This window comes from Coprinopsis cinerea (assembly GCF_000182895.1).
Source record: "Coprinopsis cinerea okayama7#130 chromosome 12 map unlocalized cont3.12, whole genome shotgun sequence".
Taxonomy (NCBI): domain Eukaryota; kingdom Fungi; phylum Basidiomycota; class Agaricomycetes; order Agaricales; family Psathyrellaceae; genus Coprinopsis; species Coprinopsis cinerea.
The window spans coordinates 555,726-576,578 of record NW_003307533.1 but is presented as its reverse complement, the minus strand read 5'-3'; the positions used below and the strand labels follow the sequence as shown (position 1 = coordinate 576,578).

Below are 20,853 nucleotides of genomic sequence, written 5' to 3'. Positions count from 1 at the left end.
TGGCTGGGAATTGTCGGTCAGTGGCGTGTCCGACGGGGAAAGCAGAACTTGCCGAGTGCAGGTTGAACGCTCCGGGCGTCTAGCATTGGGCACAAAGGCGAGTAGAGATGGGCGAGGCCGCCGAGGCGGGAACCAGTGGAGGAGGGCAGCCCTTATCATTCAATCATTAGCAAAAGCTGTGGGATATGAAAAATAATGATACTCGCCATTATGATTGAGCCAGCGAGGGACTTCAAGGCCAAATGGAAAGGATGTGTGGGGGATAGAGGGAGAGATGCGCTGTAGTGAGTGACAGAACATATAACTTGCGCGGCGGCTGACGATTAACTAATATCTTCTCGCGCACCCCTTCTTCCTACAGCTCAAACTCGGGAGATTTCTCTAAGTCAGATCTCACCGACACGATAATTTTAATATCTCGACTAATCATAGTAATCAAATGTTTTCTATTCTTTTATTTGCTATATGAGGGGCCAGGGCTATGACAATTAAAACGACGACACCGACGAAACGATGACGGCGATGACGGCGCAACACCGAAGACGACGACGCCGACGACCCTGCCCAGGCGGGCCGCGGGGTGGTGGACCTCTCGTCCTGCTCATGCGGGATGGAGGCAACCGCCTGTGCGGGGCCAACCGCTCATCCTGCTCACGCGGGATGGAGACAACCGCCTGTGCGGGGTCAACCTCTCATCCTGCTCACGCGGGATGGAGGCAACTGCTCATGCGGGGTCGACCTCTCACCCTGCTCGCGCGGGATCGAAACAACCGCCTGTGCGGGGCCGGTTGTCGAAACCCGCGCAGGCGGGACTCATCCTGCGTCGGCGGGGACTCGCCCGCTCGCGCAGGACACGCAGGAGTTCCCCAGGAGATTCTCCTGGGGGGCGGACTTATAGTGAAACAAGAGGAATGCACCGATCTTTTGGCCGACTCATCCTTCAGCTTTCTTCTTCCTTGACATACCTCGACATCGCCGGCGTTATTCTAGCCTCACCCACCTTAACATCTCTGAACCACCTCACCGGCCTCGTGAAGCTCAAAGTGAGCTTAGCGCAACAGCATGTGGCCCATCTGTGTTCTTCTGCTCTAGCATACCCACGGGCTCAGCTCTGCTTGCCATCGCTTCAGCAACTCACCATCCGAGTTCTCCCGCATGCTTTTCAAGCGTGTATTCAACTGCTCTCCATCTCAACATTGGCTCAACTCCGAGTGCTCAAGGTGAAGGCGTTGGAGGATCTATGCGACCCAAATGCGTTATTCGCGACCCTTAATGAACGGCAGATGTTCCTTCTTGAAGAAATAGCTCTTGAGAGGGACGAAAGCTTTGGGGAGTCGGACACAGTCGCTGTGCAGCCTCCCCAGCACCTCTACGGTCCTCCCCCGGTTCCCCTCACGGAAGAAGACGTCGCTCCCCTGTTCTCCTTTAAGAAGTTGTCCCTATTCCGAATTTACCACTGCGACCACTATAAGTCCGCCCACCAGGAGAATCTCCTGGGGAACTCCCGCGGGTCCTGCGTCGGCAGGAACTCACCCGCCGGCGCAGGATGAGCCCCGCCGGCGCGGGTTTCGACAACCGGCCCTGCCCTGGCGGTTTTCTTCGACCCTGCGGAAGCGGGAAAGAGGTGGACCCCGCCCTGGCGGTTTCTTCAACCCCGCGTCAGCAGGGGCAAGTCCACCCCGCCGGGGCGGTTTCTTCAACCCCGCGCCAGCAGGGTCTTGAGTCTAACCCGCCCTGGCGGTTTCTTCGACCCCGCGTCAGCAGGGGTAGAGTCCACCCCGCCTGGGCAGGGTCGCGTCGTTGCCCTCGTCGTTGCTCTGTCGTCGTTGTCGCATTCATGTACACATGATGTTTTACACGAAAGCATGTGTTATTAGTCAAAAAATATACATATTTCAACGAAAAAAGTGTTTTCTACGCAGGCGGGAGAGGTCATTTTGTGTTACTCAGATCCAGAACCGTAACGTGCAAAGTGGGACTTAGATAAATGGCGCGAGTCGAGATCTGCGGTGGACTGTGGGAAGATATTTGATAGTCAGCCTCCAGATCACTTTTAAGTATGGCGTCGTCGCTCTTTTATCCTTCTATTTTAATAACTAAAAGAGCGCGCTTCGCCGCAGAGCCTGCTACTACGGAGCTACGCGTTCGCCCACGTCCTTTCAGCTCACTCTTCAGCGTTCGGATTGAGCACGTAACATAACACTGAGAAGTGTACAAAGGCCAAAAGCATCAAGATGGTATTAATCGATACATTTCTTTCACGACAGGTTCAGTCCCAATAGGAGGCCCATTCAGAGCCATCTACGTTACTTTCGCAGTCGCTAGTGGCAATGTCGAATGACACTGCTCCGTTGGTCAATGTTCTGGGCAAGAGGCACCTCACATCCTCCACACCTATCTCGCCCGTCGCCAAATGTTGCACCCTCGAAAAGCGCGGGTTCTCCACCAACCGGTTAACACACTTCCCGTTCCCATTTCACCGCGCCTGAGTGCGCACTGCCTGCTGTCAGCAACTAACTACTTGATCTGTCGTTCAAGCAATCAATAGCTGCACTAGAAAAGACTTGGCGAAGAGCGATAGGATTCAGTAAAGACTAGAGTGTTGTAGCTAGGAATAGACCAGCTAAAGACTGAGGAAACTACGCTTACAAGTCTACTCTATATATACTACTTGAGTTGTATGTACTTGTTTGGTCCATGGTGCTGTGCGCGCGCAGTGTTTTGTTCAGCTGGCGGGGTACGGTTCCATGACTCATCACGTAGTCTGAGTCACGTGACATCCTATGTTACTAACTACAAGTCTCGGCGAGAAAAGGAAAAGAAAGGTCTGATTCATGACATCACCCCCCCCTTAAGGTTCACGTCCTCGTGAACGTCATTGCATCTAGGGCACCACCCTTTTCGGCACTTTGGGAGGTTTTCCGGCATTGGTTCGGCAGTTCCTTTGGGTCGACGGTTTGGGGAATAGGAGGCCTTAAACTTCCCAGCGGTCCAGTCGAAGATTCTTCCGGAAGGTTCGGTGAAGTTCTCGTAGGGTATGAATCGGAGTTTCTTGGTGATCCGCCGAGGTGCGGAGGGATTCTCTCGATGAAACTTTTCTACGAGTTCGGGAGAATTCTTCAGGTTGGAGGCATCTTCCCACGTCCTCTCCTCCTTGGGGTATCCCTTCCAGTTCACCAGGTACTGTAGTTTTCCCTTGTAGAGTCTGGAGTCGTCGATGGATTCGACTTCATACTCTACTTCTCCGTCTACCAGCTCGGGAGGAGGAGGTGGAGGTTTCTTCTGAGAGGGAAAATGGGGTTCGTGGTATGGAGTGAGGAGTGACTCGTTAAACACCGGGTGTATGGCCTTCCAAGTCTTGGGGATGGCGAGTTCGTAGGCAGAAGCTCCGACCTTCTTGGTGATCTTAAAGGGTCCATATCTCCGATCGTCGAGCTTCTTGGCTGGCCGCTGCGTATTGATGTTGGTTGCCTCAAGGTACACCATGTCGCCCACTCGGTAGGGCCTGGAGGGTTTTCGTTTCCGATCATAGTAATGTTTCATAGTCTCGGCAGCTTGTTTTAAGGCTGCTTCGGCCTCCTTGCGGATGTCTTTAATCTCGGTAACAAAGTCCTCTGCAGCCTGATTCCGTATTGGGCCTCTTGGTTCGCCTCCCTTGTATGGGTGTTGACCGTAATTCAGGTAGAACGGACTGTACCCGGTTGACTGGTGGATCTTGTCGTTGTAGGAGAATTGGGCCAGAGGGAGCCAATCAGCCCAGTCGTCTTGTCTTTGGTTGATGAAGATCCGTAAGTACTGCTCTATCTCCTGATTGATCCGTTCCGTCTGACCATCAGTCTGGGGGTGGAATGCCGTGGAGGGGTTTCCTTCAATGCCGAGGAGTTTCATCAGATCCTTCATGAAGTTCGAGACAAATTGTGGGCCTCGGTCGCTGATTACTTTTCGGGGGAGTCCGTGGTGTTTGAACACGTAGTCCCGGAAGTGCTTCGCTGCACCTAGCGACGAGAGCTCCACGTTGGTGGGAATTGCCTCTATCTTCTTTGAGAATCTGTCGACCACTACCATGATGGCATCGAATCCTTTCGACTCTGGGAGGGGCCCGATTAGATCTACCGACACTATCTCCCATGGGAGAGAGGGGACCTCGTTTGGCTGTAGTGGCGCAGCCGGGACGGTTCGACGGGGTTTAGTCCGTTGACACATGCCACATCCATCGATATAGGTTCGGATGTCTGCTTGGATTCGGGGCCACCAGTAGTTCCGAGTGATCAGTTCCTGGGTACGATATCGACCAGGGTGTCCCGATACTGGGGAGTCATGATGGAATCTGATGATGTCCTCCCGGAGTCCCTTATCCTTTGGCACGTACACTCTTCCCTTGAACGTCACGAGGTGTTCGTCGGATTCGATCCAGTCCGGGTCCTTCTGCAGTAGAGCCTTGGCCACCGCTTTGTCCCTTCTTCTCCAAGAGCGCTTGACCCGTTCCAAAAAGTTGGCATCTGGTCCTGAGATGCCCACTTCGACCCTTCTGAAGAGTTCTTCCTTCAAGAGGATCACGTCTTCGTTATCGTTGGCTCCTCGATCGTGATCGGCTCGTCGTGAGAGGAGGTCAGCCTTGGTCATCTGTTTTCCAGGCTTGTGGTGAAGGGTGAAGTGGTACTGTTGCATCTCGGTGAGCCAGCGAGCTTGGCGGCGATTCAACTTCTGGGGTTTTCGGAAATACCCGAGATTCTTGTGATCGGAGTGGATCTCGAAGACGTGTTTAGCTCCAAGGAGGTACTGTCTCCAATCTGAGAGTGCACGCATGATGGCGAGCATCTCCTTGTCGTAAATCTCGTAATTCCGCTCGGTCGGGTTCAGGGCATGGGAGATGAAAGCTACCGGTTTCCACTTCCCATCAGGCTGTTGTTGGGAGAGGACTGCCCCAGTTGCGAACTCGGATGCATCAGCCTCAACACGGAACTTCCCAGTGTCATTGGGAATAGCGAGGACGGGTGCAGAGCAGATTCGATCCTTAACTGCTTGGAAGGCTGCTTCTTGCGCTTGTCCCCAATTCCATTCCTTGTTCCCGGTTAGTTCCGTGAGTGGCCTAGCAATCTCTCCATATCCTTTGATGAACCGTCGATAGAAGTTGGCAAACCCAAGGAACTGTTGAACTTCGCGTTTCGATCGTGGAGTGGGCCAGTCTCTGACAGCATCGACTTTAGCTGGGTCCATGCGTACTTGGTTGTGGGAGACAATGACGCCGAGATATTCCACTTCTTTGGCTTCGAAAACGCACTTCTCCGGTTTGAGGTAAAGTTTGTGCTCGGCAAACTTCCTCAGGACCCTTCGGACCATTTCCCGATGTTCCTCCAATGTTTCCGTGAAGATAAGGACATCATCCATGTATATGATGACTTTTCCGGTGTTGATTTCCTCTCGGAATATGGCGTTCATCATGGTTTGGAACGTTGCGGGAGAGTTTGTGAGTCCAAAGAACATCACCAGAGGTTCATACAGTCCCCTGTTGGTTCGGAACGCCGCTTTCCACTCGTCTCCCTCTTTGATACGGACATTGTTGAAGCCCCCAACGGACATCTAGTTTGGTGAAGTACCGTGCCTTTCTGAGTTTGTCTACTAACTCTTGGATCAATGGCAGGGGGTATCGATTCTTCACAGTGATGTCGTTAAGCCTTCTGTAGTCCTGGACTGGTCGGAGGGAGCCGTCCTTCTTTTTCACAAAGAAGAACGGAGAGGCCATGGGGGATTTAGACGGACGGATCCTCCCTGACTGCAGGTTTTCTTCCAAGAAGGCATCAAGTGCTTGTTGCTCTTCAGGGTTCAGCGGGTAGATCTTGCAGTCCATGGTCTCTGCTCCAGGGATGAGTTCAATTGCATGGTCCCAGGGTCGCCTTGGAGGTAGTTCATCGAAGGACTGCTTCGAGAACACAAATTTGAAGTCGTGGTAATGTGACGGTACCAGTTCTTCAAATGTCTTGGCTTTTTCCTCCTTGGCTTTCCTTTCAGCAATTCTTCCGGATGTCGTCTGGAATGCCCGTAGTCGGATCTCGTGTTGAATGTCTACCACGAGAATGTGTTCCCCATCCTCGAGGTCCTCGTATTCGATTTCCTCTGATTCAGGGTCTGATCCGACAAGTGGGGTACATTCTATGGGACACCGGTTGAACTCTATCGTACCAGTCCTCCAATCAATAGAGGGGTTATGCCGTTTTAGCCATTCGAACCCGATGAAGACGTCCGTTTTCCCCTAGTTCGGTTACTCCGAATTCCAATCTCTCAATGTGGTCTCGGATCTTGACGTGGAGTTCGACACATTCGGAGATAGCTCCTCCTGCGTTTTCCGTACCATCAGCATTATAGACAGGGATGGGGATGGGGAGCTTTCTTGTTCGGATATTGTTTCGTCGGACAAAGTCCCTGTCTATACAGCTTCCGGTGCAACCACTATCTAAGAGTCCAGAAGTTCGGAAGCTTCGCTTGTCGTCTAGGGTGCTCATCACCATGTCCAGATCCAGCTGGTTGCCCTTATGGCCACGAATAAATCGTTTGGGTCGAGCCATCTCCTTTAGGGCCTCTACCACTGGTCCGTCCAATAGCTGTCTGAGCTGGGATATCTTTTCGTCCGTGACCTCTTGCCTTTTTTTGGGATGTACCCAAGACATCAGGATTCCTCTTGCCATCGAGGGTTCTGAGTCGTCAAGTCGTTGGGCTACCCATTCTGCGGAGCCCGGTTCCACTTTCTTTCCGTAAAATCGCGCATTGTCCCTTTTCGATCGTGCGTAAACATCATGTGATTCGAGTTCTGGCATATGTACATATGGGGATCGAACAAAGGTACTCCTATCGACCGGCAAGTCTGCGCTCACTCCCGGTCCGTGTAAAAATCCTCGAGTTGTTTCTTCAGCGCGGCACGTTCGTCCTCCGTGAGGGCTCTGATGTCGATGGTTCTGGTGTTAAACTTCTGGTTCTTGTTGGGACAGTCTCGGCTAATATGTCCCTTCTGGTGGCAGGTGAAGCAGAGACCCTGTCGTCGGTGCGCATCAATGTCCATAGCGTTCGGGTCGGCGGGGCGAGGGGGAGGTGGAGTAGGAGTGGATTGGGCAGCGGGTCGGAAGGAAGGGAAGAAGGGCCTTGGTGGAGGAGCGCTAGTTGCCTTGGGAGTGGGTTTTTCCGTTTTGAATCTAGCCTTCTCCCGTTTACGAATTCGGTACTGGCGATCGAGGTTAGCAGCTCGCTCCATCCATCCGGCAAGGGTCGTGGGGAGGTTCTCCTGGTCGTGGCACTTGTCCAACAGCCTGCCGTTTAGCCCTCGCTTGTATTCCTCGATGAGTGCTACTTCGTTGTATCCAGAACGAGTCATATATGATCGGAACTCGGTGTTGTAAGCCTCACAGGAGCGATCTCCCATCTCGATGGTTTGGATGGCTAGGATCGCTTCTGCTCGGGAGTTCTGGACCTGGAAGTGGGCGAGGAAGGCCTTGGCGAAGCCCTTCCAGTCATCGTAAGCGAGGGTGTCAGCGATGATCTCAGCCCGTTGAGAATTTGCCCATGCAGATGCCATGCCGTTGGTGCCTCCTTTGATTTTGGAGAGAGCATAGGAGATTTGTCGTAGTTCATCTGCTTCTCCGATATGCTTGAAGTAGAGGACACAGGCATCGAGGAAGGCTTGGGCATCTTCCGGTTTCCCGTCGTAGGTTTCGGGTGGGTCCGGTTTGGTTTTGGGCTTGTCGGCTCGTTGGGCTAGGGCCTCGGAGACCTGGGTGCTGGCAGCGGCTGACTGGGCCAACGCCTCTGAAGCTTGGGCAAGGGCTGGCTGGTAGCCGGAAACGGCAGCCACTAGGTTTGCCACGCTATCGGCAAGGCTTCCCAGGGCTTGGTACATGTAGTCCCAAGCGGAGACCTGCTGACCTTGGACCTGGGTCTGGTCAGGCTGGAGGAGTTGAGGGGCGGGTTGGCCGTCGTTGGCAGGGGGTATTTGTAGGGGGGGAGGGGTGGGTGGACATGGGGTTCGTAAAAAGAATAATGGGCTCGTGGGCAAGAGAAAGAAAAGGTAAGGTAAGAAAAGCTAGACTATCTCCCGGTTGTCACTGTGTTAGCCACACAGAGGGGAGCTACACTATGTGCTTTGGACCTAAGTTCCGCAGCTCTCTTGGTTGCTGCCTTCCTACAGAAGGGGCGTCGCCAAGGATAACCTACTGAAAGGGGAAAGAGAAAAGGAACTATGTAAGGGAGTAAGTAGCGTGAGTGGGGGTTGCCTTGTTAGGGCGGAGGGCGATGAGAGACTCGAGGGTGCCGGGGATAGACACAGTCGAGAAGGGGCAGTCTTTAGCTAATGTCAGCAACTAACTACTTGATCTGTCGTTCAAGCAATCAATAGCTGCACTAGAAAAGACTTGGCGAAGAGCGATAGGATTCAGTAAAGACTAGAGTGTTGTAGCTAGGAATAGACCAGCTAAAGACTGAGGAAACTACGCTTACAAGTCTACTCTATATATACTACTTGAGTTGTATGTACTTGTTTGGTCCATGGTCTGTGCGCGCGCAGTGTTTTGTTCAGCTGGCGGGGTACGGTTCCATGACTCATCACGTGTCTGAGTCACGTGACATCCTATGTTACTAACTACAAGTCTCGGCGAGAAAAGGAAAAGAAAGGTCTGATTCATGACACCTGCTGAACTGAACGACGACCGTCAGTCCTGAACCATTGTAACCCGGCAAGACACGAAATCAAGGGTTTCCCAGTCAGAGTCCTCGTGGACGATAGCCGCAAATAGAGCTGGTCTATGATATCGGGTCTCCAAGACGAGAGTCTTCAGCGATGGAACCATCATCTTGGGCAGTATGAAGGCGAACGCGTCGACAGGCGACCGACCTTGACACCACCAGTTCCCAAACTCCCGACCAGAGGTGAAGGATGCTCTAAGCCATTCTTAGGTCCCGAAAAATCTTCAAAGAAATGTCGGTTGCCCTGTCAAGACCATGGACGAGTTAGGATCGCATCGCCTGAGCTCGTGACAAACATTCTTACCCAACGCCCCGCGAGCATTCATAGTGACTTTGCGCAATGCCGCGTAGCGCACTAGTCCACCTACAGAGAAGACCAGCCATGCGCGCTGTCGTAGGGAGTTGGTCGGGTGGTCGAAGAAACTATAGGCGGCGCTTGGGTGGTCTTCAAAGGTCCTCAACGACTCTTAAACTTGTGGAACTGTACTTTTCTTCCGATGGCTATCGTTGCATCTTTCAGCTTGAGCTCCCCATCTCCCAGACAGTGAAGAGAAGACATCTAGTGATGGACACGGGTTTTCGATACCCGGCGGGTTACGGGTACGGGGTAGGCTGCGGGTACGGGTACGGGTAAGGGGTTGCCGTACCCGGCGCCCGCCCTTCAAAACGAGCCCAAAAACGTCCAAAACGGCCATAAAATGGGCGGGTTACGCTTGATTTAAGTAAATTGAGCATATCTCGCTCATTTCTGGTCCGTTTTGGACGTTCTTGGGCTCGTTTTGTGCAGAATACCCGTCGGGTTACGGGTACGGGTAAGGGCGGGTACGGGTACGGGTAGGGGTAAATTTACCCGCGGGTTACCCGTGTCCTTCACTAAAGACATCGTGCATCAAGTGGGTTGGATGTTTATTATTGGGAGCCTGGGCGGCGCACTACTTCATGTAGGAAACTGGTAAATCGTGAAACTGATCCAGTGGAGCAAAAAAGAGCACATACATTAGCTGGCTAAGTTCCGAGGCCTGTCAGGACTCGGTTTCTTTTGCGCGGGATTCGAAGGCGCCAAGACGCGACGCTCGCAAGCCACGTGATGTTTGCCGAGGTCCCAAGTTCGATCCCCCTCAACACCTTTCCTTTTTGTCGATTATGGTTCTTGTTTTATTTTTGTACCCTGGGATCCTGGCAGGCCTCGGTAAATTGCCGTTTAACGGCCCGCATCCCGCTAGTTTAAGAAATGATTCCGAAGAAGGGACGCGGTGCGTTTCCTCACAGAAACGCGGGCGACAAACTGGATGCTTCGCTGGAAAAGTAATTGGTGTTAGCGTCGAGTGCGAAATAGCGATAATAAGACAGACCTACGTCGGTCTCGATCACTGACGTCTCCACTGCCACTTGGTGACGAAATGCAGGGGCATCTTCAAGTCGGGGCGGCTGGACAAATGTCCACCAATTATAACTTACCAGGGGGTTGTCGGCTGTGTCTGGAGCCCATCCTTCAAGTCTCTGAAGGCTATGGAATTATTCCAGGCTCTTCTGCTATCTTGCCTTGGAGTCAGCCTCTGTGATACCCCACGGGCGAGACAGTATAAGCTGTACCTACGACTGATAATGAGGCGAGTAGCCGTTTATCATCGTTGAGTAGGGAACACGGGCAGACCGATCGGGGAGCAACATTTGTCCTGACCAACCTTGGGAAGGCGCAGAAGTAAATTCAGGCGAGTAGCATGAGCACGAAAACGACTACGCAAGCAGCATGCAGGCAGTGTATCAAGGGGTGTCATACGAAAAGAGGACCGAATCAGCAAAGTTGGTAGACGGTAGACCAGGAAGCGGCAGGATCACAGCCACCTTACATTCGTGGGAGAACTGAGCGCCAAGACCCTGCTCGAAGACTGACAGGTCGGCCAAAAGCTAAAGAAACTGCTGCAGAGCAGTCAAGGTAAGAAATCACAAGTGAAGACGCGGCTTTACGACTGGAAAGGACAAGCAACCATTGATTCTGAAACAGAGCTGGCAACAGAAGCAGACCAAGGAGGTGCATATATGGAAGGTGTGTCGTGGGAGAATATAGAGTCGACATGACAGCTGGAGCGTATTGAAAATAACTGAAAGAGCGCGCTTCGCCGCAGAGCCTGCTACTACGGAGCTACGCCTAAATCTACCTCCTTTCAACTCACTCTTCTGCGTCCGCATTAAGCACACTGGAGGTAGCATTTTATTACTGACAAGTGAACCTACACGAAAAAAATCTGACAAAAGCTCATCCTACTTGGCAAGCACCAAACGTACCTTTCAACTTAGCTTTCCAAACTGTCCTTCAAAACCGCGGGTTATCTCCGCTAACGTCGCGTTCTGTCCCTTTAACCGGACGAACACGAACCTTGGGGGGTCTTTGCGAGACACCTTTCTGGAGTGTCTCAGTCGGATTCCTACAAGCCACACTGATCGGTTATACTAGGGCGAGCGTTTTCAGTGATTAAACAGCATTGGTGTAATCAAGTCAAACACGTCAATAGGGGAACCCTCCTCCATAGCAGCACCTGCTGAGATGAGATGGCAGCCCAGACCAACCTGGGGTTGACCGTGACTCGTGAGTGACACTGTGAGACTGTACTCAACAGTAGGAACAGATGCACTCACATAACGCCCCCCTGTACTTCATATTCACTGTATATAGCACATCCTCGGATTGTCCGAGCACTGCGACCGCAAACACCGCATCAGATGGGCGGTCTGTACGCAAGGAAAACCGTGATTCCGAGTGAAAGACGAAATGGTGATAATGGACTTTGCGGTTCCGGTGTAGGTGGTCGTTGACTCGTCCCAAATGCGGCAGTAGTACCAATCCCGACATGTAGACCACCGTTCTGATTCAAGCTGAACACTTAGCCCGGGCCTGACATGTATGGGCCACTGTCGTCTTTCGAGACTCGCAGAGCTCGAAGCCAAGGTAAGAGAAGAACTGCTATTGATGCACGAGAAAAACCCGGCTTTACGACAAATTGGAATGGACGAACCATTGATTCTGAAACAGGGCTGGCAACAGAAGTCCTTAGGATGCACATATAAGGAAGGTGCGTCGTGGGAGAATATAGAGTCGACATGACAGCTGGACCGTATTGAAAACCTACTACTACAGGGTAGTAGCAGGAATGTCTCCCTCACTGTCCTCTCAAGTTTACCTCAGGTTTCTCCAGCCTTTTAGTTGTCAGGTCCTTCGTAGCTGCACTACAATGAGCAGGGGGCTCAGTTTTCTCATAGCAGTGAGTCTCAATCTTTTTATCTCCGGGCTGTTGCTGACATTTACGCGTACGGCTTGCCTCCTCCACCATCCTCTGCGCGCTCATCTGCGCCATTGGGATCACCCATACTTGGAACCTCACTAGGCGGGTTCTCCTTTCCTCACTGCCCACGTCATTGACTGATTAAATTCCCAGTTTGTCGACGGTTGTCATGCAGATTTGGAAATTCCCGCTCTTCTCGCTCTCTTATTCAGTTACTCTTCAATTCAATGATCGTTCGAAACTGTTTTTTAATACACATTTTGTACTACATACATGAATATAATCCATTTTGTGTGTATCCTGCACCTCCAGTAAAGAAAATTCAGCTGAGCCTGCAAGCCTGCACCCCCGGGGAAAATGTGGTCCTGGGACAGCAGTATTGCTGCCCTGCACCCGCGCTGGCAGGAAATCTCGCAGTAAAACGGCAGATTTCCCCAGGAATTTCTCCCGCGGGGTGTATTGGGGCGTGCTCGACGAGGCCTCGGGTTTTCCTGCCCCGGCAGTGAACTCTCCTGCACCTGCAGGGGATTCTCCTGCGGGAGCGGGAGTTCCCTTCCTGCGCCTGCGGGAATCCCCCAGGAGGTTTTCCTGGGGGGCGGACTTATAGTGTTTGGCTGTCAACTTCAGGCCTAACCACGGCCAGACTCGTGAGTCTAGAAGCCACCTCCGTGACTCTGCCGCAGACAGCTTCCCATCGAGGTTCGATGTTGTTTCTTCGCTTGGCTCGAGGACAACTTCTCGAATGGAGGGGGACAATACGAGTGCGGGGTAGAAGAATGCCACCAGGGGCTGCTCCACGTAGCAGGGGAGAGTAACGGCCTCGAGATTTGGAAATAACGGACCGGGGAGGTACTCGTGTTCATAGAGGTAACGAATGGACTGGTGGCTGATTTGAGGGAATTTATCTAGGCGATCTCTCCAGGTGATCTTCCTCACAAAACGGGTGTAGTATTGCACTCGGGCGAACGCAGCTTTATACTCGCTGGCCCATACTATTTTCCCTGGAACATCCCAAGATATCTGAAAATCCTGCCCGAAGTGGTGAGTCTCAGAGCCTGAAGTGAACAGTAAGGAATGAATTTCCACCCGAACATTCCCGTAACCACGAACAGCTTCTTTCGGGGAAATGTCGAAGATTGGGTCGATGCCAGGTATTATGCACCTCCAGAGACGCTTGATTGCTGGCTCGTGGAAGATCTTGCATGTTCTTGCAAGCTTCGCAAGAGTATTCCTATAGAAATTGCTCAGAGGCCACTGCCCCCAATCCTCACTCTCCATGACTAGCTGTTCCAGGATAAGATCCGCAATCTCTGGAATAGCTATTGCTCGAGGTGTTTGTTGTTCCATTTGTGCGCGTTCAAGGAGATGGTGCACTAGTGGTACATGAACGCTGCCCATGATGGAAGAGAACAATGCTATAAAGACATGCACTGTGTCCCAAGATGGTGAGATTGCCTGCAGACAACGACGGCGAGAGTCAAGAGAGAGGGAACGTTTCACGATGGGAAGCAATGGGAAGATGCTTACTAAGTGGTCACCCGGCGGCTGTGCTACACGAGACCGACGGGCGCTTCCATAGGCGTTTGATGGACTTCACTCCAAAGGCTGTTCTGCTTCCTCAAGTATCGACACACAAAGCCTGGAGACAACAACTACATCGTATCCTCCAATCCACTTGCTACACCGCGCGCTCGCCGAGCCTACCCACAACCCCACGAGATCATTTGATGCCAGTAGGCAAGCGATCCCATCTTTGGTAAAGGCTGTGCTTCCACGCCGGGACTATGTATATAAATCTGTCAGCTCCCTTGCGCCCAACCTTTTCATCACCGCTGGCAGGTGAAAGTTATCGCTGGTCGATTATTCCGCCCCCCTCTCGAAAGTCGTTGACCGACTCATCAACCCCAATCAAGCGCTAAGCAACCTTCAGACTCAACACACCGAAGCAACAATGGCCATGATGACCGAATCCGACAACACCTTCTTCAACGGCAAAGCCGACCCCTTCATCGCAATCAAGTACGAATCGATGATCATGTCCTGCACATTCTTCCTGTTCCTGGACTCCGTTATCTCCCTCATCGCCGGCGGTCTCGCCACGCGCTACTTCACAACGATGTACATCGGCGCTCTCGCCGCCCTTCTCAGCATCCTCTCCACGGGCGTCCTTCTCCTCCTCCACAAAGCCAAAGACGACTGGCGCCAGCACATATCGACCAACCTTCTCGACGGCATCTACGCCCCGTGCTCCAAGATGATTTCAATCTTGGCCAACGTCGTGATCACCGTGCTGTGGCTTGTCGCCAGCGTGGTCACAATTTACTACCATGCTGCGTTGAAGGGGAGGAAGTTCGATGATGGATTGACTGTCGTTCCCCCCAAACAGGGTCCGCTGTCATCGTGGGGAGAATTGGCGTTTACCATTCTGTGCACGTTCTTTGCCTCGACCCTGTTGATCCTCCAGATCGTTCAGAGGCGGGCCACATCGCAGGAGATGAAGAAGGCCATTTTGAGTAGGGTACGTGGATCGTTCTTTCCTGATGTACTTGACTAATCACCTTGATTCCACAGGAACTCGAATATTAAATGACTCGGTTGCCTAAATCATCTACACTGTCGGGTAGTTTAGTTGCCGCGCAAATACAAGAGAAGGGCTCGAATATACATTGCTATACGGTCCACTTTCTCCCCAAAGTCCACTTCATTCACTACAATTGGTTTGAAAGACATAAACCGCCTCCCTCTCGTACGCACTGGTCTTACGGCCCGAAATACCCAATCTCTTCCAGCGCGGGGTAGTGCACAGCCAGACACTGGCCCAGCGCCCATTCTTGATAGGGTATGCTCCAAAATTCCATGAACGTAGACGACTGATCGGATGCAACGTGTCTAGTGCAATGGCTCGAATGTCGACCTGCTTGGGGACATGGAGAACATCGCATCGAAGGGAAAGATGTTCGAGTAACGGACAATCTCGAAGGGCTTCGTGGGCGCCTACGAGCGTCAAGGCAGGATCGTCTTCCTCGTCTATCGGTATGATCTCTTCAAACCTGAGGACTTTGAGCTCCGGAAGCGAAGCTTGAAGACTGTCCATCCCTCCATCGCTGTCAAGGTCCTTTGTAGACATGGGTGAGATTTCCAATGTGTTTAGGTGCGAGAACTGACCCAGCGCTCGGAATGTTTGTTTGGTTGCAGAGAAGAAAGTTGCTGGGTTCCGTCCCTCCAGGATTTGGGTCGGTAAAACACCCTGTCGATCTTGAGGGCGGTGAGACGAGTGTGAATCCCGCAAGCAATCAATGTGGGCAACAAGTTGGCTGGGTCCCAACCCCAGGGCCCTGAGTCTGGCCCTTCATCCAATTCTTACTCTCGGAAGAAAAATGAGTGAGAAGGCGGGGACATATACCAACAATTTGTTATGCTCTCTAAACTTGGTCCCATTAGGGAGGGCGCGTGCCAAAGGATACAATCCAGGCAGCTGAATTCTCCCAAAGGATTTGGACGGCTGGCCCATGAAACGTCTTGCAGGTCTTGTCCAATTGCGCCAACGCTTCCGATCCACCAATGCTACATTCTCGGAAGACGATATAGAGCAACTCTTGGACTTGGAAACACTTGGTGCAAGTATGTCACGCTAAATACCACATGTCACATGTCACATCCCACATCCGGACCGGCTGTCACATCAGTCACGCGGAGCTTAGGCGCCAGGCGCTAGTCTAGCGCTGAAGTCAAAATGCTACCAATTGCAGTTCTTTCAAGAAACTAAGTATGGCTAATTGCTATAATAAGCTATACGCCGCCCTTCCTTCTCTTCGAATTCTCCCGAACGGCATGTACGACATCATTCCACCGATCCACCATCAAACTCGCCACCTCGTACGGTTCCACATACGCCCTTTCTAGCTCAACCACTTGTCCATCACAAAACATATCTTTCAAGCCCTGCCTGTAGCTGGCAAAGCTGTCCACCTTAGCAAGGTTCGGGATATTCTTGACCCACCACTCTCCAAACGCGGGACCACACCCGATGGGAGACGTGCAAACATTCAAGAATTTGAGGCTCTGGTGGGGTGGGATGTCGAGGCCGCTGTCGGGAAGCGAGGTGGCATCGAAGCGGAGGGTGAGGCTTTGGAGGTCAGGCGTCGCTTGCAAGGCTTGTTGAACGCCGGCGAGAGTGATGTACGGGGGCTCATCGGGTTTGAAAGAAATATCTTCGAGATCGAAGCTTTTTAGCCCTGACAGCGCGTTGAAAATCTGGATCAGGACCTCGTCATCGAGATCATAGAACCCTGTGTCGCAGCGGCTGATCCTCAGTCTCTGCAGTTGGGAGAACCCGAAGAGAGGAGTCAAAGTATCGTTGAAGATGACATAACGTGGCTGCTCCAGCTGCTCGTACCATCGGAATGAGTATTCACCGGTCCACTGTCGGTCGGCATAGATTTCCTCGAGGTGATTCCGGAGGTCGTGGAGTGATTTAAAAATTGTTTCTAGGAGGTCCCCATCATCGTCGTCCATACACATATTGAGCTGGAGTGTCTTAAGCTTTTCGCTTCCAGTATCTCAAACAGTTTTGAAAAGGGGGAATCGGGTAGCATGGTGACAATGAGCGACTCGAGGGATGGTAGACACAGGCAGGAAGGGGGTAGAGGGTCCATCTCCTCGTCGTGCTGCGCTGCTAAGGTCACGCGCAGTTCTTTGAGGCCCGTAAGGTGGTTGAGATGCCCAAATGTCTTCCCATCGAGCACCATGGCGCCCAGCTTGAGCTTGGTCATCGACGACGAGAAGGCTGGCACAAGCCCGTCCAGCTGAGACCGCTTCCCCGCCAGAGCCAGCCCATAGGTGAAGAAGAGTCCATCAGGGCCGTCGCTTGCGATTTTGAAAGAAGTGAGGGAAGCTGCAATCGCCCTTATCCGACCAACCACCGATTCCCATAGATGGTTCTCTACATCCTCGAATTCTTCATCATCCACCGGGTTATCGACAAGGTCGCTCGTAATGATGGTGATACTCTTGACAGAAGGCGACAGGACGAACGCGGGGTAAAACATGGTCGCCGCCGAGTCCTGTTTGATAATGGGCAGCCCGACTTTCTCGAGGTTGGGAAAGAGTGGTCGGATGAACGCTTCGTGTTCGTACAGCGTGCGGAACATCAACGAATGCATCAGGGGTTTCGCTGAAAAGTGTGGCAGGTCCCTCCTCTTCCAGGTAACCTTCCTGACGTGGGGTGTGTAGTGTTGGAGTCGTAGCAAGCCTGCTTTCAGGGCGTCGTTGTCGGGGCACGAGCGAAACCACTGTTTATTTTTGAGCGGCTATATATATCGCTATGTTACGACAGAACTCACCATTATCTTCTTCTCCTTGCTGGTCTGTATCAGACCCTCGGGGAATACGCCAAAAATATGGTCGATGGTATGGAGCGCTCCCGCCAAATGCGCCTGATCGCAGGTTCATGGAATGCTTTGCAGCACCTAGCAAGGCTACACAGCGTCTTGAACCTCTGGCGGCCGTTGTCACAACTGAGATCGTTTTCTATGCCACAGAATATAACGTCCAGGATCTCTTGAATCTGCAAACAGCGGTGCATGGTGTGCATAGGCTCTGTCACTGACACAGTCCGTGAGCATGGTTGCGAAAACACTCAGTGCCGGAACTACCTGACGGATTAAGAGGAACGTTAGAAAGCGCGACTATCGTGACGGGGTTGTCGTCTGAAGAGAAGGGACAGGGACTAAAATTAACGAAAATCTGAGCTTGCAAAGACGGGTTGTGTGGGAACATTGAAGCGTACGTAGTACCCGAGTGAATCCCATCTTCGCCATAGAATCCGCCACAGAAGCTCGTAGGGCCGTCGCGAAGTAAGCAGGAAGTCAAGACGCACATACATAACTAAAATTAGACTACACACACGCTTTCATCTTCCTCTCCCGAACCGCATGCACCACATCATTCCATCTATCCACGAACACGCTCGCCTCCTAGTACTCCTCCAGACGCTTCCGCTCATCCTCATCCTCACATCCGCACTCGAATGAATCTTCCAATCCTTCTCTATACTTCTCAAAACTGCGAACTTGGCTAAGGTTCGGAAAATGCAAGACCAACCACCCCGCGAAAAGTGTTCCCACTTCGATGATGGAGGTACAGGCATTCAGAGTTTCCAGAGGGTGCAGTCGGAGGCAGACGTCTTCGTCGCAAGGAGGGAGGAAGGTGCCGTCGAAGCGGAGTGAAAGCTGTCGAAGATAAGGTGTCAGCTGCAAGGCCCGCTGAACACCGCCGATTGTCAAGGAGATGCGCTCGTCGAATTTCATCGATTCGTCGTGCAGTTCGAACCGCTGCATCTTTGGCCATGCAGTGAACAGTCGCACTAGGGCAAGATCGTCCAAGGCGGACGAGTTGCAGGGCTCGATTCGAAGAGTAGTCAACCGGGGGAAGTAAAGGAGAGGAGCGAACGTCGCCTCAGAGATAACGAAGTGCGGCTGCTCGACGTATTCGTCCCAAGACATTGCATTTCCGTTGTGTCGGCGGGTGAGGTGGATTTCCTCGAGGAGCAAGCCGGAATTACGTCGGTGGTGGTGAAGTGAGATAAAGAGCGGGGTAGGGTCGTAGTCATCTTCGTCGTCAGTGAAAACCTTGAGTTTGAGCCTCTTCAACCTCTTCGCATCCAAAATCTGGAAGAACTTGGAATGAGGTCCGTCGACAAAGATGTTAATGGTGAGACATTCGAGAGATGGCAGGCAGAGCGACAAGGGTGGTAACGCCGCCATCTCAGCATCTTGCTGAGATACAAGCGACACCTTGAGCTTGACCAGACCCGTGAGATGATTGAGCTGTGCAAAGGTCTTGCCCTCTAGAACGAGCCCGTCGAGTTCGAGTGTCGTCATCATCCAGGTGAAGTAGCGGAGTATGTGATCCACCCGTAGCCGCCTCCCGATCAAGACGAAGCAATCACTGAATGCAATACTCTCCACTTTGAAGGAGGTCAGAGTGGAAGCCACCCCCGCTACCCGATTTGCAACGGCATCCCACAGGTAATCTTCAGGGTCTTCGAAGTCTTCGTCTTCAGATTCTTCTTCCCACTCCGGAGTGGAAAGAACGATTCGTCTGACTGAAGGAGACAAGACGAGCGCGGGATAAAAAATGGTCGAGTTCGGATCGTCGGATATGACGGGGAGCTGCACCTCTTGGAGGTTGGGGAAAAGAGGTCGGATAAAGTATTCGTGCTCGTACAGCTTGCGAAACATGGCCGGATGCATCAAGCGCTTCTTTTCGTCTCTCCGCACCCAATTGATCCTCTTGACGTGGCGGCTGTAGTGTCGAAGCCGCTGAAAGCCGGCCTTCAGCCGCTCTTTTTCCTCACCAAAGGCGCTATACCGGATGTACTGAAAGCGCCCACAACACTTCAAAATAAGCTTGACGGACTAGCCGGACGAACGACGCACCATATATCGTCTATCTCGCTCTTTGTGATACGCGACCACACCCTTCGGGAGCACCGCGAATATCACGTCGATGCGGGGAAGGTCCCTCCAGATATACTTAATAGCGAGTTCATGGAACGCTCTACACGTCCGAGCGAGCCTACAGAGAGCCTGTTCGCTCTGTCTGGTCGATGTCCATGTCCCCTGGTCATCCGCTAGATGTTGGAATATGATATCTACGACTTCCTGGATGCGCAAGCAGCGGTGCATGTGTCTAGTCGTCGAGACTTGGGGCTCATTAGTGTCATATAGTTGTCCGCTGGGCGATGTCTGCATGCCTGACAAGGTGGTAGGAGGTGAAATCCCTGGCGGGGAAGGTTCTAGATCACGGCCACCTAAATGATGGCCATCAGTATTGATAGACGCGCTTCGGCGACGCGTCGCGTCCAAGGGGATAGGGGGTGCCAGAGCGCTGCAACGACTGCCATTCTTAGAGCCTGGACCTTGCATTGTCGCCGAGAACTAGATAATGCAAAGACCGTCTACGACCGAGTCAAAGCGCTGAGCAGGGTGGACCAGAATGGTCCATCCGACAATGTCCAGCCACGGGAAGGAAAGGCGGACAATGATCTACAAGCTCCTGACTCAAGGTCGCAACGAAGGTTCAAAGAATGGGCTTTGACACTCTCAAACGACTATAAATACTCCTCGTTCATACCCCATGCTCTTCACGACTCAAATACCCCATCCACTACAAGCACTCACCAACCACACAGTCGCAATATGGAGAGTGAGTACCCAAACGTCCTCGCTTTCCAATCCCAGATACTAACCTTATCCCCCTAGATAACAAATACCGCCTCTACATTGCCTTCTACACCGACTTCTTCCCCGCCAAAGCGAAGTACATCTACGAAAAGTACTATGTGGGACTTCTTCTAATCCCCAAGGGCGCTGACATCAAGTCTTCGGCAAAGGTTGCTCAGGACATCTGCTACCACAAGGGAGTATTTTGTGAAGGAATGGTCAAGAGTCGACCTGACGCCCTCGTTGGACTTCTTTTCTTGGACAAAGTTGCTAACCCGCAGCAGGTGACAGCGGTCCTTAGGCGCAGGCTCGCCGGGAGCAGCGGAGGTCGCAACGATCACGGTTGGGTGGTCACCGCAATCGAGGTACGTCAGAATTGTTCTTTCATAGATCCGTTAAACAATGACTCTGACCGCTTCTCTCTTACAGGCTTTAGTCGAAGAAAAAGTGATCGCTTCCAGTGGTATCAAGGCTGCTGACATTTTGAAGACCGGTTTCGTATTCACGGACAAGAACTCGGACGCGTTCTCTCCCATGTTTGTCCCTACTTGCTGTGTCAACGGTAAACAAATCAAGTCCGCATTGGAGGGCTTTTAATCCGAATCTCAGTCTATGCACCG

The 20,853-nt window shown here is 52.3% G+C and overlaps 9 protein-coding genes across 9 annotated transcripts; 4 read left to right on the top strand and 5 right to left on the bottom strand.

Moving 5' to 3' along the window:
• Positions 1 to 710: 710 nt before the first annotated feature.
• On the top strand, positions 711 to 1,550 carry CC1G_08437 (hypothetical protein; the record flags this gene model as incomplete). Its single annotated transcript, XM_001834740.2, has 1 exon — positions 711 to 1,550. One exon carries the CDS (start codon positions 711 to 713, stop codon positions 1,548 to 1,550), a length of 840 nt encoding a protein of 279 aa, XP_001834792.2.
• Positions 1,551 to 2,330: 780 nt separating this feature from the next.
• CC1G_15403 (hypothetical protein) lies at positions 2,331 to 2,489 on the top strand (the record flags this gene model as incomplete). Its single annotated transcript, XM_002910079.1, has 1 exon — positions 2,331 to 2,489. One exon carries the CDS (start codon positions 2,331 to 2,333, stop codon positions 2,487 to 2,489), a length of 159 nt encoding a protein of 52 aa, XP_002910125.1.
• A 6,204-nt stretch (positions 2,490 to 8,693) lies between these two features.
• On the bottom strand, positions 8,694 to 9,422 carry CC1G_15402 (hypothetical protein; the record flags this gene model as incomplete). Its single annotated transcript, XM_002910078.1, has 3 exons — positions 8,694 to 8,920; positions 9,032 to 9,172; positions 9,215 to 9,422. 3 exons carry the CDS (start codon positions 9,420 to 9,422, stop codon positions 8,694 to 8,696), a joined length of 576 nt encoding a protein of 191 aa, XP_002910124.1.
• A 2,794-nt stretch (positions 9,423 to 12,216) lies between these two features.
• On the bottom strand, positions 12,217 to 13,406 carry CC1G_12316 (hypothetical protein; the record flags this gene model as incomplete). Its single annotated transcript, XM_001834737.2, has 4 exons — positions 12,217 to 12,249; positions 12,282 to 12,637; positions 12,851 to 13,028; positions 13,119 to 13,406. The coding sequence occupies 4 exons, from the start codon at positions 13,404 to 13,406 to the stop codon at positions 12,217 to 12,219; spliced, it is 855 nt and encodes a 284-aa protein (XP_001834789.2).
• Positions 13,407 to 13,825: 419 nt separating this feature from the next.
• Positions 13,826 to 14,689, top strand: CC1G_12315 (hypothetical protein). Its single transcript, XM_001834736.2, has 2 exons — positions 13,826 to 14,526; positions 14,580 to 14,689. The coding sequence occupies exons 1-2, from the start codon at positions 13,960 to 13,962 to the stop codon at positions 14,592 to 14,594; spliced, it is 582 nt and encodes a 193-aa protein (XP_001834788.1). The 5' UTR covers positions 13,826 to 13,959; the 3' UTR covers positions 14,595 to 14,689.
• Positions 14,634 to 15,135, bottom strand: CC1G_12314 (hypothetical protein; the record flags this gene model as incomplete). Its single annotated transcript, XM_001834735.1, has 2 exons — positions 14,634 to 14,716; positions 14,772 to 15,135. The coding sequence occupies 2 exons, from the start codon at positions 15,133 to 15,135 to the stop codon at positions 14,634 to 14,636; spliced, it is 447 nt and encodes a 148-aa protein (XP_001834787.1).
• A 662-nt stretch (positions 15,136 to 15,797) lies between these two features.
• On the bottom strand, positions 15,798 to 17,632 carry CC1G_12313 (hypothetical protein; the record flags this gene model as incomplete). Its single annotated transcript, XM_001834734.2, has 4 exons — positions 15,798 to 16,535; positions 16,610 to 17,299; positions 17,351 to 17,443; positions 17,618 to 17,632. The coding sequence occupies 4 exons, from the start codon at positions 17,630 to 17,632 to the stop codon at positions 15,798 to 15,800; spliced, it is 1,536 nt and encodes a 511-aa protein (XP_001834786.2).
• A 351-nt stretch (positions 17,633 to 17,983) lies between these two features.
• CC1G_12312 (hypothetical protein) lies at positions 17,984 to 19,249 on the bottom strand (the record flags this gene model as incomplete). Its single annotated transcript, XM_001834733.2, has 1 exon — positions 17,984 to 19,249. One exon carries the CDS (start codon positions 19,247 to 19,249, stop codon positions 17,984 to 17,986), a length of 1,266 nt encoding a protein of 421 aa, XP_001834785.2.
• A 579-nt stretch (positions 19,250 to 19,828) lies between these two features.
• On the top strand, positions 19,829 to 20,830 carry CC1G_12311 (hypothetical protein; the record flags this gene model as incomplete). Its single annotated transcript, XM_001834732.2, has 3 exons — positions 19,829 to 20,216; positions 20,273 to 20,598; positions 20,663 to 20,830. The coding sequence occupies 3 exons, from the start codon at positions 19,829 to 19,831 to the stop codon at positions 20,828 to 20,830; spliced, it is 882 nt and encodes a 293-aa protein (XP_001834784.2).
• Between the last annotated feature and the right edge of the window lie 23 nt (positions 20,831 to 20,853).

Coding starts and splice junctions, on each gene's coding strand:
- CC1G_12315 (XM_001834736.2), top strand. CDS start 13,960: ATGGCCATGATGACCGAATCCGACAACACCTTCTTCAACGGCAAAGCC.